At 40.0% G+C, this 21,026-nt stretch overlaps 1 protein-coding gene across 1 annotated transcript in view; it reads left to right on the top strand.

Annotated features, from left to right (window-relative positions):
- The window catches only part of LOC144755314 (calcium-activated chloride channel regulator 1-like), a 157,437-nt gene extending 141,097 nt beyond the window's left edge, over positions 1-16,340 (top strand). The window contains exons 13-14 of the mRNA XM_078644116.1: positions 2,714-2,950; positions 7,968-16,340. Coding sequence (XP_078500242.1) covers positions 2,714-2,950; positions 7,968-8,320 — 590 coding nt within the window. The 3' untranslated portion in view covers positions 8,321-16,340. The remainder of the gene's footprint in view (positions 1-2,713; positions 2,951-7,967) is intronic.
- Positions 16,341-21,026: the final 4,686 nt, after the last annotated feature.

Genomic DNA, 21,026 nt, shown 5'->3' with positions numbered 1-21,026 from the left:
CCACACCAGACACATTAAATCTGCGCACACCGTCGCACAGCATTTAATCTCACGAGTTCACACCCACCAAAGTCGCCCCTGCACTCCCCACACATCAGGAACTACCATGGACAGACATATCCCCCATGCATTCCTATGGGAGGGCAGGCCAATCTCACCACGCGCACTCAGACTGCGCACGCACTTTACACTGGGACACAGTGTTAAAGTGCACAGAAGCCAAAAACAACTTACACCAGGTCACATATAAAAGCAAAAAGTTTAGGGGTGAACCTGCCAAAAGGGCCAAGTCCAACACCAATGAAGTAATAACAGATGAATATATGTCAGTTCGGCAAGTTAGATGAGAACCAGGCGGTTCTGTTCTGTGCCCAAACGAGTTCATCCAATTATAAGGCATCCTCGTATTTTCTCAATTGTTCCCTACTGGAAATTAATGGCTGCTTTGCCTATCCAGTGACATTTCTGGTAGAAATGATGTTACTGTATCTAAACATAATGGGCGATTTCGTATTTTTTCTGGGTTTGTTTCAACTTTTCGCAAATAAATATCCTATCAACTGTATTCTCTTTTAAACAGCTGGCGGGGCCCACCTCTCCATTGCTCATTTGTATAGAATTGGTTGAAAATTATGTTTTCTGGTTGATAAATGAATATGTAGAAAAGTGAGGTTTAAAGTTGTAGGTACTCTGGCCTCCCAGGCCAATGTACAATACAAAATATGTGCCCAAGATCACATTCTCATAGGTTTTTCCTGCAGAGGAATGGTGAGCTGATCGAGGTTACACCACAAGGCTGGTCTTTAACTCGTCTAGCTTGGCTGGCTCTGGCCTTAATCTCACGATGTCTGGAGCCCCCAAGCCGCGCGCATCTCAATGGGCACTTGACCAATCTAATGGTTTCTTCTGGCACAGATCACCTCCGCGGCTGACCCGGGGCAAATATCCTCGTAAAAAGATAAAGAAAACATAGTTGTCAAAATGATTCATGCCTGAATGTTCAGCGAGCAGCACTAAGCATGCTGTGGCTTGTAGTTTTGCCACGTTCACTCAAGGGTACACGTTATTTCAAGGTTCGTATGGTTACTTGCGTTCTATTTTTGGCACACATTTTATAAATGTCTGAAAGCCGGACCCATGACTTGGGACAAGTTGACAGAAATATTTTACACTCAGAGTAAAATTGGACGCTCTGCAATTTCACTTTTTGGTAACGTAGTGCATAACAAGATCAGGGTAAAATCGATATGCGTGAGGAGGTGTGACACCAGCAACAGCAATCGTGCTCTGTGGACTTGCTGGTGCTTGTGAAAATGGCACAAGTCTTGTGCGTGTGAAGCAGCCCCAAACTTATTCCAGGCCAGATCTGTGCTAATGTGGTCAAATGTGTGCAAGTGGGGATGTCGGGATTAGAACCCGAGTCCCAGCTGTGAACAAACATGGGAAAACACGCCCACACGGCCGTGAAAGCGATCGATGGTGAGCCGGCCGGCCGCACGGCCGTGAGAAGCGCTCTGTGGTGGGGGAGGGTGAAGGGCAGTTTTGAGAGGCACACAGGGACAATCGTGGGTGCATGATAAGGAGAACAAACTCTCGGCATTGCTGTGGCGGGGCCGGGGGAGCGCATTCCTTTGAAGTCTGATGCTGGGGGGTGGGGGAGGTGATCCCTTTGAAGTCTGATGCCGAGGCCGATGGTGTTTGATGTGCACGCGCCTGGCTCACATGAACTGTACGGAATCCGTAGTTTGGGGAGACTTTCCGGAAGCCTACTATAATCTCGACAACTAAGCATTGCTAAAGCAATGCTGTAGGTCGAGACCTTAAAAGGGGCACTTTCCTGCAAGCAACTTTGGCAGGAAAATGTGGTGTGTATTTCAACCCAACCTTGAAGCTATAATCCTGCATCACTTCTACTGACACCCCTGCCATATATAAAGGACTGAATACTTGCAAAATGTTTCCTCACATTCACTTCCATATGGGGAAAACACTATTGTGGGCGCATGTTGTGAGCAAATTGGATAATAACAGTCGTTTACCTGTGGGTCTTACTCAATAATCATTCCTTTTATTGGAATAAACATAGGTACTAGAATCCCCTAGAACATTCCTAAGTACAGTCTGACATCCTGCTACTTTTATCAATTTGTCTGATTATCAGAAAACTGCTATTTCTGTTTTTATAGTTTTACATAATACCCCAGCAACCTATCTCAAAGGTAAACATGCTATTAACCTTTCACATAAGCAATATTGTTTCCTAGCAAACTTCACATAGCTGCTTGATGATTTCCCTCATTTGACTATTTCAGTTGAACTGCACTTCATATCCTCTTCTAGTGCTGCTTATAAAATGCCCTTAAGCAGTCACATGCTAATGAATGAAACTGGTCACAAATAATTCCTCACCAACTCAATCTATACCATCGCATTATCCCATATTGTAGATATGTATATATTCTAAGTTGTCTAGCCTGTCTATTGTTATCTGTTTATCCAGCCTGTATTGTCTCTGCTTCACGTTCAATTATGCATCTATCATTCAAACAATTGTCTGTTCACACCCGCCCCTTGAATGATCTTTTGCACTGTCAAAATGCTATTTCCTGCTAAAATAGAAGCATTCCTTATGATGCCAGGTGCATGTGTCTTCACAAGGTTTGTGGGGAGGTTAAACATAGATAATAAATGCTCTTTTTTTATCCTGTGACAGGTACAATCCAGATGAACCCACCAAGACCAGTATTTACAGATAACACCACCCAAGCCAGTGTCGGAAAGTTCAGTAGAACTGCCTCTGGTGGCAGTTTCATTGTGTCAAACGTCCCGCCAGGGCCTCTGCCTGATACATTCCCGCCATGTAGGATTGTGGATCTAGATGCCAGAGCAGACAATGGCACCATTTATTTGACTTGGACAGCCCCAGGAGATAACTTGGATGAGGGACAAGGTGAGTCTTGTGCAGACCACAGCCTTTATTTCTACAGATCCGAGACAAGAATATAGATTTCTTGTTATTATGGTAAAGATGTTGATGCATTGTAAACACAAAACCATATAACTGTGCATTACTACAGTCAGATAGGGTGTGGATTTCACTCTCAGCTAACGTTCCTTGTTTGTAATATTTACTGAAGAAATGATCTCTGAATTAAAACCACATCAATAAGTATCAGAAAGAAAAGTGTTTCGTTGAATCACACCCTTTTGCTTATCTTTTGTAGCAAGGTGTTATTGTTTGGTCACATGCCTTTCTATTCAAACGTTTTTCTTTTCCTAGGTAGTGGAAATGTCTTTGACTCAGCAGAACTCCGCAACTCAGAATTGTTAATGGAGGGTGTTGTAATTTATACCCTGCACCATGCCATTTTCTTGTATTTCTGGTGTAACAAATATTAGGGGAAGTTAATTCTATGCTGGAGGGTTTTTTCATTGAAAACATGTTGTTATACAGCAGGGAACATATTGGGGCTCATTATGATGTTGGTGGGACCGACACCAACGGCACATCGGTGTGAGTCCCACCGACATCTGAAGCAGAGGTCAGACCACCGCATTACAATGCAGTCAGTCCGCCCGCATGTGTGAGGGGGCAACCGCTGTGGTTCCGATGGGCTTAAGGAGCATGTCGGCCCTGTCGCCGGAATGTAATCCCTTCAATGAGTGCAGGCCTGTTCAGGTACTGCCTTAGGGATTACTATGGCCCTTTCCGACGGCCTTTCAATGGTGGTCCAAACTGCCATTGAAAGGCTTTTGGAAACAGACTTAGAGGGTCCATAGCAGGGCTCCCGTACCTCCGTGGCCTCTACTATGAGACCGGGGAGGCATCACAGGGAATATATACCACTACATCGTATACGTTGTAAACGCATGCGATTACAACGCAGTTGTTACAATGACCGGGATATTTCATCGCAATACCTTTACAATGCAAGTCGTTACAACGACCTGCTGTAGGGGGCGCTGAATGTTGGAATAGTATAATTTACTATTCCAACGCCAATGTGTGCAACAGTAGGGAAGGTGTTGGAATAGTAAATTATACTATTCCTTAGCTTAGAGCGCCCCCTACAGAAAATCATTTTAACAACTTGTGTTGAAATGGTACTGCGATGTAACAACGACGTCGTTGTAACAACCACCTTGTAATCGCATGCATTGTTACTGATGTAATGCCTCTTTCCCACCACAGGTGCCCCCACAAATCCATGCCCCATTGCCACAGGATGCAGGGATGTTGAAAAACATCACTTATGGCATTGGGTCTTGTGCTGCGACCCTGTTATGGGCTGCAGCACAAGCCACTAGGCCAACAGGCGTGTTTCCGACCGTCTCCTCAGCGGTCTTATCCTAATTAGTCGGTCAGGACCACAGAAGGCACTTAATCATTTCGGTAGTCACAGAAGTTAGGAATCCTAACTTTAAGACTCCTAAATACCTTCTGTGAATACCGAAAGTCTTAAAGTTAGGATTTTTCTCAGTTTGGAGTAGTAAAGTTAGAACTCCTAACTTTAGGACTCCTAAATGCCTTCTGTGAATACCGAAAGTCTTAAAGTTAGGATTTTTCTCCGTTTAGGAGTAGTAAAGTTAGGACTCCTAAATGCCTTCTGTGAATACCAAAAGTCTTAAAGTTAGGATTTTTCTCAGTTTAGGAGTAGTATAGTTAGGACTCCTAAACTGAGAAAAATCCTAACTTTAAGACTTTTGGTATTCACAGAAGGCATTTAGGAGTCCTAAAGTTAGGAATCCTAACTTTACTACTTCTAAACTGAGAAAAATCCTAACTTTAAGACTTTTGGTATTCACAGAAAGCATTTAGGAGTCTTAAAGTTAGGACTCCTAACTTCTGTGAACACCGAACACCTTCTGTGAATACCAAAATGAGTAAGTGCCTTCTGTGAATACCAAAATGGTAGTAAATTTAGGATTTTGTCTTAAGTTAGTTCTGTGAATCGGGCCCTAAGATCTGATAAAGTTTCCAACACCTCTTGCCCTTCTCCACCTAGACAAAGCAAGAGAAGTGAATACTTAAGCTCAGCACTAAGGCACCAAGGGCCACATGTATTAAAGTGATTTGCATTAGCAAATGGTGCAAATCGCTACACTTGCAATTTAGGTAATCAAAATTTTAGCAATTCCCTAAATTGCAAATGCAAATAGGGAATCGCAATTTGCAAATCCCTAATGCACATGTAAGAAGCCTTTCCTATATGCAAGCTGTGATTTAGCAAATGCTGTTACCATCAACTTCAAGTTAATGGTAACCTTGTGCAAACTTTGAAAAATGCACAAACTGCTTTTTTCAAAGTGCCATGTAGCACACATGCCCCGAGGGCTTGTGTGTGCCTTAGAAGTGCACTTTTTTTCTTAGGGGTGCTTCAGGGGGGCCTTAGGCCCCCGGGCACCCTTGCCTTTGCATTACCTGATGTGCTATTACCAATTAAGTAATCGCAATTTAGGTAATGCAAGATCATTCACACCTAACATTACAAATAGGAATTACCTTATTGCCTTTGTGATTTTTGAGAATTGTAATTAGGGAATAGCTATTTCCTGTCTGTTTGGTTACGTCACATTTTGCGATTACCAAATAGCGATTTCTTAAAAATCGCTATTTGATAATCGTAAAATTCTATTTTCATACATGAGGTCCTAAGAATAGTCAATCAAACTCTTGCATAATTAAAAAAAAAACTATTTATCCCACTTTACAAATGGTTCCCTTGGCCTGGTCAAAATAATAAATTCTGACAGCGTTTGCATCTTGACCCTAACAGGCACAACCAACTTGAGGCCAAGAAAAGCAATGTTCCTGAAATACCTAAACAAACTTGTACAACTTGAAGTGTTACCTTTCAAAGACCACTCTAATTATGGTTTTCATATCACCGAAGGACAGGCAAATCATTCCTTTAGGTGTGCATGAAGTGCCCATCACTGAGTCACAGACAGATGACTTCTTTCGGTGTGCCTGTCACCGACCAGTGTACTACATGCATGGTGTGCCATCACTGAGTGACAGGCAAATGATTCCTTTGGGAGCGTCTATTACAGATTTGCTGATTTGGTAAGTTTGTTAGTCAACTAGTCACTAATAGTTACTACGTATCTCTAGATTTAAGCCTGAAGAACAGCAACATTTCATCAATCTGCCATTCGATGGAGAACACCTTTTCCGAACTACAGGTTGATGAGATGTTAGAGGAAATAAAAAAGGACACAGAGACTGAAAAGTGTCACAGTACACCAGTTTTTGGAGGACCTTTTATAAACATCAGGTCGGGGGTGGTTCAAAGCCTACTTCCCTTGATCAAGGCCAATCATATCAAAGGCAACACCACTCCTACTAACACCAGGCAGGTAGAGGTTATAACCGCAGAACCTATAAAGGAAAGTACAGTGGTAGTGACATGGGAGGCACCAACAAAGGGCCTTCCCCTACTAAACATTGACTTTCCACAGATCCCCCGATCTTACGTCACCTGTCAGAGGAAGATTAAGCCATTTCACAAATGAGTGTTAAGCATTATACAACATGATTACTACTTCAGACTATATGCAAACCTTCCTAATCCTCCCTGGCATCCATTAACACAAGCTCAGTCTAAAGCATGTCCACTGTCTCTTAGGAGAGGTGTTAAGGGGCCACAGAACCTAACCCTAATCTTAGTTGCTTCAACCTAGGCAACGCAGCCTTGGGTCTCCACCCATCAATCTACTCAAGAAGCTTCCTCTCAAACCAGAGCTACTCACTCAGAACCATGGACAAATCAGACACCTGGACCCAGCACCATTCAAGCTTGCAATTTAGTGCACAAGGTCCTAGAGTTTGGGTATTTGCATCTCCCACAAGTATGCATGTCTGTTGTTAAAGAGGGCACATGCCCTAGGACTCACACTTGTTTCTTAGCAAATTACAAAATACAGAGTCTCAATGCAGACTTTACCAGACTTATGAAGCCACCTTTTGAAAAGCTGAACTCCTGCCTGCTTCTGTTCCTTTCCTGCAAGGTAGCTTTTCTAATCGCCATCACCTTCCTTAGGAGTATTAGCTAACTAAAAGCCCTTACTATCCAGGAGCTTTTCATTAGAGTCCATAAAGATAGGGTAGTTCTCAAATTCAACCCCACTTTCCTTTTAAAGGTAGTATCACTTTTTGATTGGAATCAAACTATTGAACTTTTCTTGCCGCAGCCTGATTGTATCAATAGCGTGTAATGATCTTTCGATTACGATAGATAGGACCAAACCATTCCGCGACCCATAGCAGTTGTTTATTTAATTTTCTAGACCTCACAAGGGACAGGCGATATCCACTGCAGGTGTAGCCAGATGGATTGTTAAGTGCATCCAAATTTGCTACCTTAAAGCAAAACCAGGACAACATGCCCTCCCTAGGGAGCACACTACTCATAAAAAAGATTAGAGACCAAAAATATTACTCAGTGGGTACATCTTTATATATTCATCATTGTAACACATGGAGAATAGAAAAGAATCAAGAATCAAGTGATGAAGAGGTATATAAATCAATGTGGCATACTAAGAACCATGTGAAAACAATTAGTACCAGGAAGCAACTAAATAATGTATGTGTACATCAGAGTGCCTCAGGGGACGATGGTAGCATAAGCATAAGAAAAGCATAAAGGCTCAAAAATGTGTGTGATAAGCTGGACTTGGGTTTGATGAATTATGATTTATCAGGCCCATGCAACCAGAGAGAGATTGTTCATAGGCTAGGAATTGATCATGGGCTAGCCTTACTAAACATTTAAACTACAAATTGAGGTATACAAATCAAGTCCTTTTACAAAGAAGTTCCTGTAGAGTTCCGTGATTCCCTCACTTTGCTCTTGTTTTATCGTTTAGCCAATGCATTTGTTTTTGTTCAGGTAAGTACTTTGACTAAATCTATATTTTGTTTCTGCCATGCAAGTTCACTTTTCATTGTTCCTTCCCTCCAGCCACAAGCTACTTGATCAAAATGAGTGAAAGTCCCTTGGAGCTTAGAGACAATTTTGAAAATTCGACAGCTCTTAATACTTCTACTGTGACACCTCGTCCTGCTGGCTCCCGTGAAGTCTTCGTGTATGTGCCAGAGCTTGAGAGTTCAGAAAACAACACCATCATCTACTTTGCAATGCGGGCCATAGACAACTCATCGCTTGTCTCAGACATATCAAATGTAGCACAAGTAATAATTGTAATTCCAAGGGATGATATTGGCAAGAATGGTGGAAAGGATGTATTTGCCTCTGTTATTTGGATTGTCATTGGATCAGCTGTAGCAATCTTTTGTAGCATAAATCTTCTCTAGATGCACATGGTGTGCACTAGCAGTTTGGTCTGGAAGTGTTTATTTACAGAATTTTCCTTTCTAGAGGAAGTCTGTAAGATTCAAGTGTGATGTCGACTATAAATCCGCAATTCCCCCTAACATGACCTCTATTTTAGATAAGGTTTTTTTCAGTAGCCAACTTACTCAGAAGGATAAGCACAGAACAGATCATTTGAAGCTAATTTGGACCCAGTTTTCCTTTGCATAGAACCATATTGATGCTGTCAAATTTTCCAAGTCATTTGGCATACAGGGAGAACACTTGGCATTCTAAATGTTTTATTCACATTACAGCTTCCAACTAAACCACTCAGGTGTCTAGTCCTTATTAAGATCTTAGATTCAAACAGCTTGTGCAAACACAGTATTCTGCTAGAATACAGTTCTTAAGGAAGATGTATAACTTCTTTTGTAGAGTGATTGAGAAAATATTATCTCATTTTCATAATGCTTAATTAAGTGGCATGCACACAACTGAAAAAAGGGTAGGGGTCATTTAGAGTGTGAAAAAGTGGGGCATCTACCAAAGACTGGTGGATGCCCCTTCCAATGCACTTATGGTTCCTCCTGTATCATTTAGAGTTGGGGTACGTCTTAGTTTCTGCTGGTAGCACCTCATATAGCTGTGCCATAGGAAACCCTTCGTCTCTGACCATTTGCCTCAGAGTTGTTGGCTTAAAAGGCATCACAATAGTATCTGTGTGTAGGACAGACACCCCAATCAATATGGCTTGGTTTTTTGACTGCCTAGAAAAGCACACAAAAAAAAGAAAATTCAATTCGATCCCAAAACACTATTCGAAAACTCACAGGTCGATTACCATTTTATGTTGCAGAAGCAAACCACTGCTTTGGGACTTTGTTTCTGTAAAACAAAAAAATATGGTTAAAGTGACACTATGATATAGTGTGCTGTCCGCATTAAGGGGCTTATTTACAAGCCCTTACATTGCTGGAGCGTCACTTTTTCCCATATTAAAAGTGGTGCACTGGCAGCACAAGGGGCTTGTAAAGAAGCCCCTACGTTTTTGATAAAAGTGCTCCTGTCGTAGTTGAAGGAGCAATTTCCTTAAAAAATTCAGACATTAACACGCAGAACTTCAAAATATGGAGGGACGGCTGTGAAAGAGCTACCACCGTACCAGTAGATCAATGACCAGCCTGCCATATTCTAAATTACGCTATATCTATGAATGTTGGCCAAATCAGACCATAGGAATAATTATTACAACTACTCACTTAACTGAGATTTGTTTGCTGTCCATTGTATTTATTATATGATATTGTCTTAGTTATAGGCCATGTGCATAAAAATGTTATAGCAGTTTTATACCTGTGTGCTTCAAAAGGAAAATAGTAATCGATTTTGTATGTTCTTAATTAAGAATAATGTGCACCTTCACTGTGAGGATTTTAGAATAGCTACAGTATGAATGTTTGTGCAATTGGAAATGTATGATAATTACAAAAAATGTTGCATAACTGTTTATATTATTTGCCAAAGTGTCACCGGTGTGCATCAGCTGCTGATCATAGACTCACGGAGCTGTCGCTTAGATAGAAATGCAGAAATAGAGGCGTAATTTTATGACATTGCCTGAACGTACTTTTGAACTTTTTTGCTATTCACAAAACAGATGTGTGGTAGTATGCCGGTAAAGGCAGACGGAGCACAGTTTTTCTGTCATACTATTCCTCAGCTCAAATGATTTTTTGAAGCTACTTATTTCTGTTGTGCAGAATTGCATGTACTGCACAGTTCAGCACAGGAGGACAGATAGCTGAATGTGCAAAAGCAATTGTTTCCCTTTTTCCATATGAATACTGTTTTCCTTGTGGAGAAAATACTTATGCACAACTCCCTTCGAATTTGCTTGTGATCCATTCACCCTTCCATTGTTGAAGGGTAATTATTCCAGCAATTGGCTGGAGTAAATTTATTACCATTTCCACATTTGTGGAGAAGCGTGGCTCAGTGGTTAGAGGCGGCAGACCCAGAAGCTGAGATCGGGCGTGGACCAGGGTTCAATTCCCCGCCTCGGCGGGTCTCGGGCTCAAAATTCCACGGACTCGACAATTCTCGCTCCGGTGCCTACTCAACTCACGGGGTCACACTCTGCGACTCTGGGCAATAGCTTGCTTAATCTCCACTACGGCCCCTCGTGGCGGGATGCCTGGCTTTCACCTTGTGGATACCCTGCCGGGGTATCTCACAGGGGAATACCAGGACGGGTTCCCTAAGCAAGCGCCTTGAGACCCCTGGGTGATTTGTGTGCTATATAAATCGAAATACATTTACATTTACATTGGGAAACGGTCAGATATCAATATTGAAATTTGTGCTTTAACAAAATTACATTTGGATTGGTCCACCAGCTTCCCACCCCTTGCACACAATTATTTTTCCACACTCATTGTGGAGAAATCTGAGGTAATAAATCCATTTTAGCGTGCCAGCATTCCTTTTGTGAATTCCTGAAAGAGGTCAATAATTGACTGTTTAGTTGTTAATATGTGTTTACAGTTTAAATTACTTGTGTGAATCAGCTGTTTAGTTGCATAGATTGTTCAGACACCACTGTGGCTTTTATGTAGTTCAACATATGCAGTCCAAATATCGGTCACATAGCAAATACCTGGCCAGTTATTTTAAAATAGCCATGTAAACTTTTTGAAACTATTGTCCCAGTTGTTGCATTCAGTGAAATAATGATAGGTTGTAGAGGTTACAAAAGCCTTGACACTGACGTAGGTCTGTCAGTAGCCTGTCCTTGCCTGTCATTGCCAGTATTTGTACATTTTATTTTTTGGGGCAATTGCTTAAGGGCGGAGGATCCAACAAATTTTAATATGGTTGAATGATTTTGTGGACTTTCTTTTTGAAGTTCCTTATTTGTTTGACCTATTTTCTGCCTTGAGTTCTAATTTAGGTCCTAGAGTTTAAGCAACTTACGCATTGCTTAAGGCCTAACCACAAATTAATTCCAAGTACCAAAATATATTCTTCTTTTCATCACTGTTGTGTATAAAGCCTCAGTTGCAAGACTATTAATATGTTATGTTAACCAGCATTAATGTAGCAGGCTGCTGCCATTTGTATTGTTTCCCAGAAACTGACTACCATTTACATGTTTGTGGGGTTCCTCATTGAGTGAGTGCATGATTGTTTGAAGAATTTCTGTTAAACGAAGATCAGAATGTTCCACATATTGCTTAGTGATGATGAACTATGTGCATAGGTGTTTGTTCTAGAGGACTTTGCAGTTCGAGTTTTGCTATAAGTTTGAATATTTTTCCATTGCTTGCTCTGAAATATATAATTCTGTTGAATGGCACTATTTCCAATTATCTAATTAACAGTTGCACATGTAGTTATAGTATATTTTGCTGGTGTCTTCTGATGGTTGCCTTGGGTTAAGTTGTGCATAGAGTTTTTCACATTTGAGTGGCAAGGAAAGTGTAGGTTTTGGTGCTGTGTGAAAATTTGTTGTGATCTGCCTAATATATTCAGTAGTCCTGTGAGAGAAGTTTTCTTGAGTATGGATTTCACTGTGTGATGGGGGCAGCACCCTGCTTACTTAATTTATTGATAAGTTATCTGCTTATTCAGGGTACTTAATTATAGACCCCAAAGTATGCCTAGAAAATTCTACGAATTACATTGCCATAAAAACGTTAGCTGGTTTGGTGATGTACGTTTGATTGAATTGTACAAATTTGCAGCGAAATGCTTGATGGTTTTTATGATACCACTTCTTTTGATCAGCTATGCTTCCTTAAGCCATTTCATTAAGAGTTTCTGTTGGTTAAAATCTTGTGTTATGTTTCTGGCAACATTTTATGCTGGAGTGTACTGCTACAGTGCCACACATTTTCCAAATATTTTCAGACACCTATTTCTTCCGCTGAGTCTTCATCTTCTAATTTTGAAATAAATGATCATATGAGTAATACATTTCTTATAAGTTGCCTGGTAACCCACTAAGTATTTCTGCGCCCTAGATTTACTGATATCAGAGGCACTAACAACTCTGGCAGTTGGTGGGAAAGTTACCAGTGGATTACAGGTAGTATGACCTGAATGTCACCTTAAATAAGGGGAATTACTGGGGGAGTATTACCAGTCCCAAGTCCACCAATAATCCTAAATCATTAAGTCAATAATAATAAGTCATTGAAAGTCATTGTGTCTGTGGATTTAACTTGTATCACATAACTCTGAAGAAGCCAATAATGCATGTTGCCAGCCGCATCAGAATTAAAGGGCAACTTGGACTGAGGCTCTAGGTATTGTTGTATCTTTTAAAATGGACTGCATTTATAGATCAAAAGGCAATGCTAATGCCTCTTGTCTGAAAATGCAGACCCCAAGCTACAAGTTGTTTTATTTTTATGATGTAATTACTGAAATGCAGACTTTGTCATTGGACCTACCCTTAAATGGCACTACCCATGCAATAATAGACACTTGTGACTTAATCGTTGTTGTGTGTATGAGCAATATAAAAAACAACAAACGCATGAAAATATAAGAGAAGAGAAAGCATGTGTGAAGTTGTTTACTATTAGAATGTAGAGCAGTGAATATGTACTGTTGTAGCATTTAACGTAGAGTTACAAAGAGTAAAAAGAACTGTGAAATTTTACAGGCATGCGTCAATACAAATCTTGAAAAGTTTGTTTTCATATATGAATCAAAGTGAAAGTAGTAATTGGATTTCTGATCCACCTAGATTACTACCTAGATTACTAAATGCCCAACATCAAGTACTGTTTTCTGTCTGCAGAGAGCTGAGCAGGAAATAGTTATCGGATCAAATGAGTATTGTGTGCCACATGTAATAAACTTGCTCTTAAGCCCTACTTACGAGCTTTCCGGAGAGGTATTCCCAGGAAAATACTGCTTTGGATAAGTACTAGTTTTTTAGTGTTGCTGGGGCTGAAGACAATGGGTCTGATAATTCCAAAAACCAGACCTGAACTCTTCAGTGGAGCTGTGTGTGCCGTTCTTTGCCCAGTCCGCTCCTGCCTTCATACATCAGCTGGGGAGAGCAGACAAAGCTTCCCCCAGTTAAAGGCCAAGGATACCTCTGTTCCCACTGCCTGCACTAAACTACACCCCATGTCTGAGAAAGAAAGTCCCCCTATGTTTACCACCTGCTCCGTATATGCTGGTGGTAAATGTTTGTGGATTTGGGCCATTTATATCACCTGGAAGGGGGAAATATGCATAATTGTATCCAGTATTGCTGGGCCCATGTCCCATTCTGTATTTTGGGTGGAAAACTTGTCATTCTCGCTATGTCGGAGGGTGATAACTGCTGGTTTTATTATATCTGGCCCTGGAATCTCACCGCAGAGGTAATGGGAACTAATAATTAAAGCTTACTCCAAAAAAAGAAAATAAGGGCCTGGTTACAATCTTGGCGGACAGGGTTACTTCGTCACAATCATGACAAATATCCCATCCTCCAAATCACCTATGAAACGTGTAATACAGCAAACGGAATATCTGTCACATTTGTGACAGAGTATCTCATCGGCCATGTGTTCCTTAGTATAAAGCAAGTCCAATGATTTTCAGTAATTGCACGCACATCTATTTAGTAGACTACACTCCTCTCCCACTGTCAATCACACATAATTATGAGCAATATTCTAAGGCCACCTGAAGTCATTCAGCATTAATATTTTTAATGTAGGTTGTCATAAATGGAACATTACTATGCAAAATAGTAATATTAAAATGACATGTCTCAGTGACTGTTCATCTTTGTGATGTATGCATATGTTGTACCATTGCTTTCACTTACCAATGTCTTCTAGATAATATCATTCTTTTAATGTGACCTCATAAATGGATTACACTGGACTGGGAGTTCCATTATGTATATTATATGCTATATTATGTGCTACATAGATGCTTAAATTTTAAGATAGTTAAAAAAAAAATTATGATATTTTTGCATTTTCATTTACTTTTATATTTGGCTAAGTGTCAACTAAAGCACAATAAATGTGTTTCTTTTTCAATTAGTATATACTTACACTCCTGTTTATTGTTTTAGTCTATTCAGCAACGCTGTTCATGCAGCATATTCTTAACATGTTTAAACTTTGAAATGGTACCTCAATCTGCTGGTTACATTTTCATATAAATAGCCTATATATTGGAAGGAGCCTGATTTATGTACAAACTACAAACAGTAATGGATGGCTTTTTATGCATGCCTTTAGGAGCTTCATTTGATTACATTACGATGTCATCTAAAAGAAAATAAGTGGATCCATGGCACGGTATGAAATTCTTGTTGCATGACAGAGGGACAGTACAGTTAATATTACATTACCCACTTACCCCCAAAGAGATATAGACACTCTTACTGTTTTTGTAAATTTTTTGGGGTGATTAAAATATACATTATATCTCTACTACTTCATTTTTGTCCTGGATATCTTCAGTGTCACACAGAATGTCCTGAAATAGGTTGTAAAATAATTCCTGATCTTTCTGTAGGTTTATATTAAATTGAATAAGAGCAGGCTAAAATGTTGTTTAATCTTCATAGAGCATCTTTAGTGTTAATTGAAAAAACTTATTTAGATTGTAAAGAAAGACAGTCTGTTAGTTAAATACAGCTTAAATGATAGGTATCTCTTGGTAATTTGATAGCATTCCATAGAGAGAACGCTATACACTTTGAGTTGATAGAGTTCTGATCTTAAAACGTCTTGCCCTTGCTTCAAACTGTAGGGAAAAGAACATGGGTAGGGAGCAGCAATGTCCACACAAATCAAATTAAAACAATCTTACATGTTTAAAGGCCTATCCATGGGCACAGTGCCAAATGATGTAGTAACATATTAAACATTCAGGGTGCATATATTAGTCCTTTTCTTAGTTGTAGTCTGATATCAGCACATCACCCTACCTTACAAGTAGTGCATTTTATAGTGCCTGAGAGTGCTTTGCAAGAAATTAAATCTAAGTGCTTAGTATTTCTTCTGCCCTCAATACTCCTTCCCGAACAATTCTCACTCTGGGTAAAATTACGGGCATTTTTACAGAACGTAGCAACAAATAGCTGTGGCTCCATGCTTGAAACATTTGAGACCCAGTCTACCAATTATTTTAGAAATCTTGTAATAAGTGCTGTTGTGTTGGCCCTAAGAAAAAACATGTTCTTTATAAAATGTTGTTCAGCGATGATGGTAAATCTTGGATGTGGGTCTTGCATTCCAGTGTCCACCAATAGGCAGGACTGGAAGTCCCTTCTTTTGTGTTGTGGGTCTGCAAATGGAAGTATCCTTTCACAATCTCACTATTGGCATTAAAAGTAGATGCTGGGCCAATCGTACTGTGAGCATTTTAGAACAGATTGATGGGAGAAGGTTACAGACATAAGAATACTTGTCCTTTAGTCCAAGCTAAGCTACTGATAATCATACAACCTTGAACTTGCCTCATAACATTGTATAACAGATATACTTGTGGAAATAGTTTCTTATTTGCATTTCTATGTTATCTTACATTTTATTTATGTGACTGTCCAAGAACTTCCAAATATGCAAAACAGCTAAGGTTATACTACCTACACACAATGACCATTAGAAGCTCACTTGCCATATTAAACAAAGGAGGCATTGGTAAGCTAGGCTCTACATTCACTTTTTGTTTATATCATTGGGTATATTTTGATCCCACACATTGTTATTTCAGCAGACTCTCCTCCCATTGGTTGTAAACCTTCTTAATGTCTAATAAGAAGGACTGTGTTGTTGATATAATTTCAATTGTATATAAATAAAGCCATACATTTACTATGAAGTACTCAGGATATTTTTTGTGGATATATTCTCCATTTCCTAAATTGTCAGCATTAAATTGTGCAATATATATTTTTGTAAATATCTAATTTGTATAGTACGGTGTATTTAGAAATATGCTTATGATATACTGCTGAGATGTTAAAACTCTAAAATAAAAATGGTATTTTTACTTTCTTTGTAGTTTCTTTCTTGGGGTATTTTGTAAAATCTGGTAAGAAGAGTCAGTCATATGGAGTGCACTGTGATATTCACATTCTTTTCCTTCCCATCCATGTTTGCCTGTTCTTTTTCTCATAGGTTATGTTGATTGCTAGAGGTAATTCTTTTTCCATTGATTATCTTTACTTTCAATATCCTATTTCCTGCCTGAGGCAGTGAAACATTTTAGGGCTACGGTTTCACCATCAATGCAAAAAACTGACAAAACCATTATGTTTTTGCCGGGCCTCCTCCATCAACCATTTTACTTTTTTTTGTATTTCAGAAACAAACTACCAAAGCTGTAGTTTTTTTAAAATAAAACACTAATGCCCACCACACCCGGGGAATCCTTTTTAGGTCTCGCATAGGGCAGCGCATGCGCTGCCTCTACGAGGCATGAAGTAATCTGGATATGTGTAGAATTTCCGCCTACTGCAGCTGTTTCTTAGTAATTGGTTCCTGAGCTTGTCTGTTTTCTTGTCTTCGTTTTTGACAGGCTAATGCGTTTTGTAGATCAGCCTTTATTTTCTCAGGAACGCCCATGCAGCACCGCCTAACTACAGTAAACATGCAATAAGTGGCCTGAAGTGTTTATGTTGGAAATCTTTTGGTTCTTCCGTGGCTATTGCTTTCTGCTATGTAGTGTTTTTTTTGGAGGGATATATTTGCGTTTGTTTTATTTTTTTTCTTTATCAGTATTTAAGGAGTTGTTTTGCTCTGTATTTGCAGTGTTTGATGTCTTAGTTGCAAATCACACTAGGATCCCGATCTATCCGGTTAATTTAACGCTGCCTCAAACCCCCTCCATGCCGATTCCAACAAGAGGGCGTGAGGCACAGGATGTAGCATGCGTAGCCCTTCCTTCGAAATTTCACTCTAGTTGCTCCTCAGCACCTTGCCCATGTACAGGTTAGATGGCGCCACAAGTAAAGTCTTTACGCTGTGTCTCCTAAAGCCTCTCCCACCTTCCCTCCTTTATTCTTTGTCTACCTCCCCTATTCCTTTCCTCTCTCCCCTGAATTTTTCTCCCCCTGCCTGCTGTGTTTATCCTTATGCCTATGCTATGCTTTTGTAACTCATGTAACTACTCTCCAGCAACTTATGTAACTGTGTAACTATGTTCTGAAACAATGTTCTTCCTCATGTAAAGCGCTTTGATACCTCCAGGTCTTGCCAGCGCTATATACAACTTTTCAAATAAATAAGCAAATAAATATAGACAGTCAAACCCGTCACCAAAAGGCAAGTACCTATCTCTCAATGTTCCTAGTTGAACATATACCTGCCTGCGCATGCTGAATTGTTCTTGTGGCATCATAGCAAAATTGTTGTATTTATCGCAAATTTTTTGACACTTTCCCGGGTTGCACGTATTGAAACAGCGCTTAGGATTGTTTAAAAGCATCTTTAAATAACTTATTACAATTTTGAGATTTATACTCCTATTTTCGAGCATTTCCTTATGTTGCCGGTTCTAAATTGGTCTTGTTGCAGTACGCACTGCAAAATTGTATTTCATTGCAAATTGTTTTGTGCTTTCCCAGACTGCACGCATTAAATCGGGTGAAAGGAGGGTGTGTTTGGATTACTACTGGAAGCCGTGCACCAGTTCACTGGCCATCCTTTAAGGTCCAGGCTTGTGTTGCTCGGCTAACATGTGTGGATTTTTTCGTTGGAGCCCGACCTGCTTGCCCCCTACAACGTCGTTGCAGAGTGAGGCGAGTTGGGAGCAGAAGGATGAAAGTCCGAATTTGCAGACTGGAAGTACTATTTAAAGCAGCGAGTGAATGAAGATATTACGAACTGTGCATGAGTGTTACCTGAAATACATGCGCTAAGGGATTAGTGTTATTAATGTGTGCGCAATGCGGCATTCGAACATTGAAAGGCTGGCACCTTTAATTGAATTGTATACTTTCCCTGTGCGCACTCTGTGGGATAATACGGCCCGCGCTGATAAGATAAGAAGATATCACGTGGGCTGTTCAAAGTTACAGAGAGTTACCACCCGTGATCAAGGCTTGTAAGAGCAGAAACGTTGGGCTGAAGTAACATCTTGTTTCGTGCTGTTCACCATTAAAGCAGATTTGGGCGCCGAGACGCTCCTTCGCTGGAGCAGCTGCGCGCATTACAAATGCCATTAACATAACATAACATAACATAACATAACATTTAATAGCAACCCAGCCAGTGTCGGTGAGCCTTCTTGAAGGTGAAAGGAGGGTGTGTTTGGATTACTACTGGAAGCCGTGCACCAGTTCACTGGCCGCCCTTCAAGGTCCGGGCTTGTGTTGCTCGGCTAACATGTGTGGATATAGATATATATATATATATATATATATATATATTTATATAGATATATATGTGTAAAAATTACAATGCCAATAACTCTAAATTTTGCAAATGTGAGACCTATTGCATTGGAAATGCTTTTTCTTTTTCTGGTCCTTTAACAACAGGGTTCTACTGACTGTGGGGGATAGGAAGAAAAAGATTTTACACCATCCACCATAAATAGGTCAGGTTGTGTAATGTTCTGCCTCCTATTACCATTGTAGAAGTATTCTGTTGACAGTGCCCATAGGAGATCCGTTGATGGAATATGTCCAGTCCACCTATCCCTTAATGAAGTGGGCATACTGACTTTGTGATGGAATACCATGTCTGCCAAATTCTAAATCAGCCCTTTAATTTTGTTGGACTTTAGCCTCCCATGTGAGAGGAAAGCTCCAAATATTCAGGTTCTAGAGGACCGGCGTACACCACCTGACCCTCTCCCGACATATGTGACCAGAGCCCACAAAAGTCTTATCCAGGTATTTTGCAAAGTCAATTAGGATCTTTACAGACACCATCCTTGTATGGTGGATCCAGCATTTTTGGCTATCCATGTCACAATCATGATGTACGCTTGAGTGAAGAAAAGTGTGTTGTTGAATTTGTAGGGATAATTGCTTAGCTAAAGATAAGCACAATTACCAAGTGACTGTTTCTTTATGACAATCAAAAATATTTCAAATATAGCATTGTTTTTAAAGCCTTAGGCAACACATTTAAACATTTATTTAGTTTTCTTGGGTTGGTATTCTGATCATGTGTTTTAATTATGAAAACATTTTTAAACCCCTAAGCAAAACAGCATCACTTTGGATTTAATTGTGTGAACTGCACAAGTAATAGTCTAGTAAAGTACCCAACCCTCTTGTTCGGGCACCCACTAGAAGACTACAGCTCATCCAGAACTCGACAGCTTGACTCATTCTAAACCTCCCAAATAGACTTCACATTACACCACAACTCAGGGAATAACACTGGCTTCCGATACAAACAAGCGCTCTCTTCAAACTCCTCACACACACCCACACACATCCAAGGCACTCGAGAACTCAGGCAACATCTATCTGGACAGCCGCATCTCCTTCCACTAGTGATGCAGACATCTCCCCTCCGCAGTGCTGCTTCTCGCCAACATCCCACACATACACAGAAACACGTCAGGAGGACTAGCGTTCTCTTATATTGCTCTGAAAGTGTGGAGTAATCTCCCCCTCCACTTAAGAGCCTCCTCCTCTCTTTTTGAATTCCACAAGAAGCTGAAGACTTTGCAAATTAACTAGCCTACCAAAAGTAGGGCTAGGCACACCCATATACTCAGCGCCAGGATACCCTCACAGGTGATAGTGTGCTTTAGAAATACACATGCCATAACTTAGATTGCTTGGAGTGCCATTAGCACTGGAAAACACTTGAGTGAAGGAGGGTTTAATGACCAATATTTGAGAAATCAACCAGAGAACAGTTGGATTACGACTGGATACCAGCCAAGGTTTATATGAACTATAATAGAAAGCAATAATAGAAAGCACTCTCAGTACACCAGGTGTTTTTTTTTAAATCTGTGTATTCTATCTATGTGGTTGAGAGGACTGGCCTTTTGGCACATCTCTCCTTTTCCAGTGCCTGTCGTTCTTGGCTTGTTTCCCTTGTGGTACAACTGTGACTTTTAATAAGAACTCACCTGTTAAATAAAATGTTGAATTTTGGGACATTCTTAATAAATGCTTACATGAGAAATATACCTTAGAATTGAGTGGAAATGCAAAGTTTCTACAGTCTAGAAAGTTTTAGGGAAAGAGCCCATTTTAGACTTCAGTGATCAGTAATCAGTATATGCAAGATTCACAGCCTTAATCACTAGAAAAAAACATGAGTCACAAAACCTTTTCTTTTAATGACAAAAGTTTATTTTGGAAAGGAATCATAAGGCATTGTTCAGTTGATTTTGCAGTGCGGGGCAAGTTTAACTTTAGTTCCATGTAGGTGGATGCTGCAATGGGACTAAAAAATGATAAACTGCATCTAGCATGCAGTACTTAAGTGCTATAAGATTACAGAATTCATTCAATAGAAGAAAAGAAAAGCCAATCATACACTCTCAATATTCCTCAGGCTTTCACACAAAAGCGGACAAAGAAGGATGACTTCAACTTCCACACCTTTCTCAAAAACTCATAGCGCCTAATTTGCAAATGTGAAATTGTTCATGAGAATAAGTTAACTATTTTATACGGTTCATAAATACACAAAGGCATTCCTGGTGGGCATGAATAATGGGGGAAACGGCACTCATAAATCCAACAAAATGTGGTAAGTG

This window comes from Lissotriton helveticus, chromosome 1_1 (genome assembly GCF_964261635.1).
Source record: "Lissotriton helveticus chromosome 1_1, aLisHel1.1, whole genome shotgun sequence".
Lineage (NCBI taxonomy): Eukaryota > Metazoa > Chordata > Amphibia > Caudata > Salamandridae > Lissotriton > Lissotriton helveticus.
The sequence above is the reverse complement of the archived record's forward strand: the minus strand, read 5'-3'. Positions and strand labels throughout refer to the sequence as shown.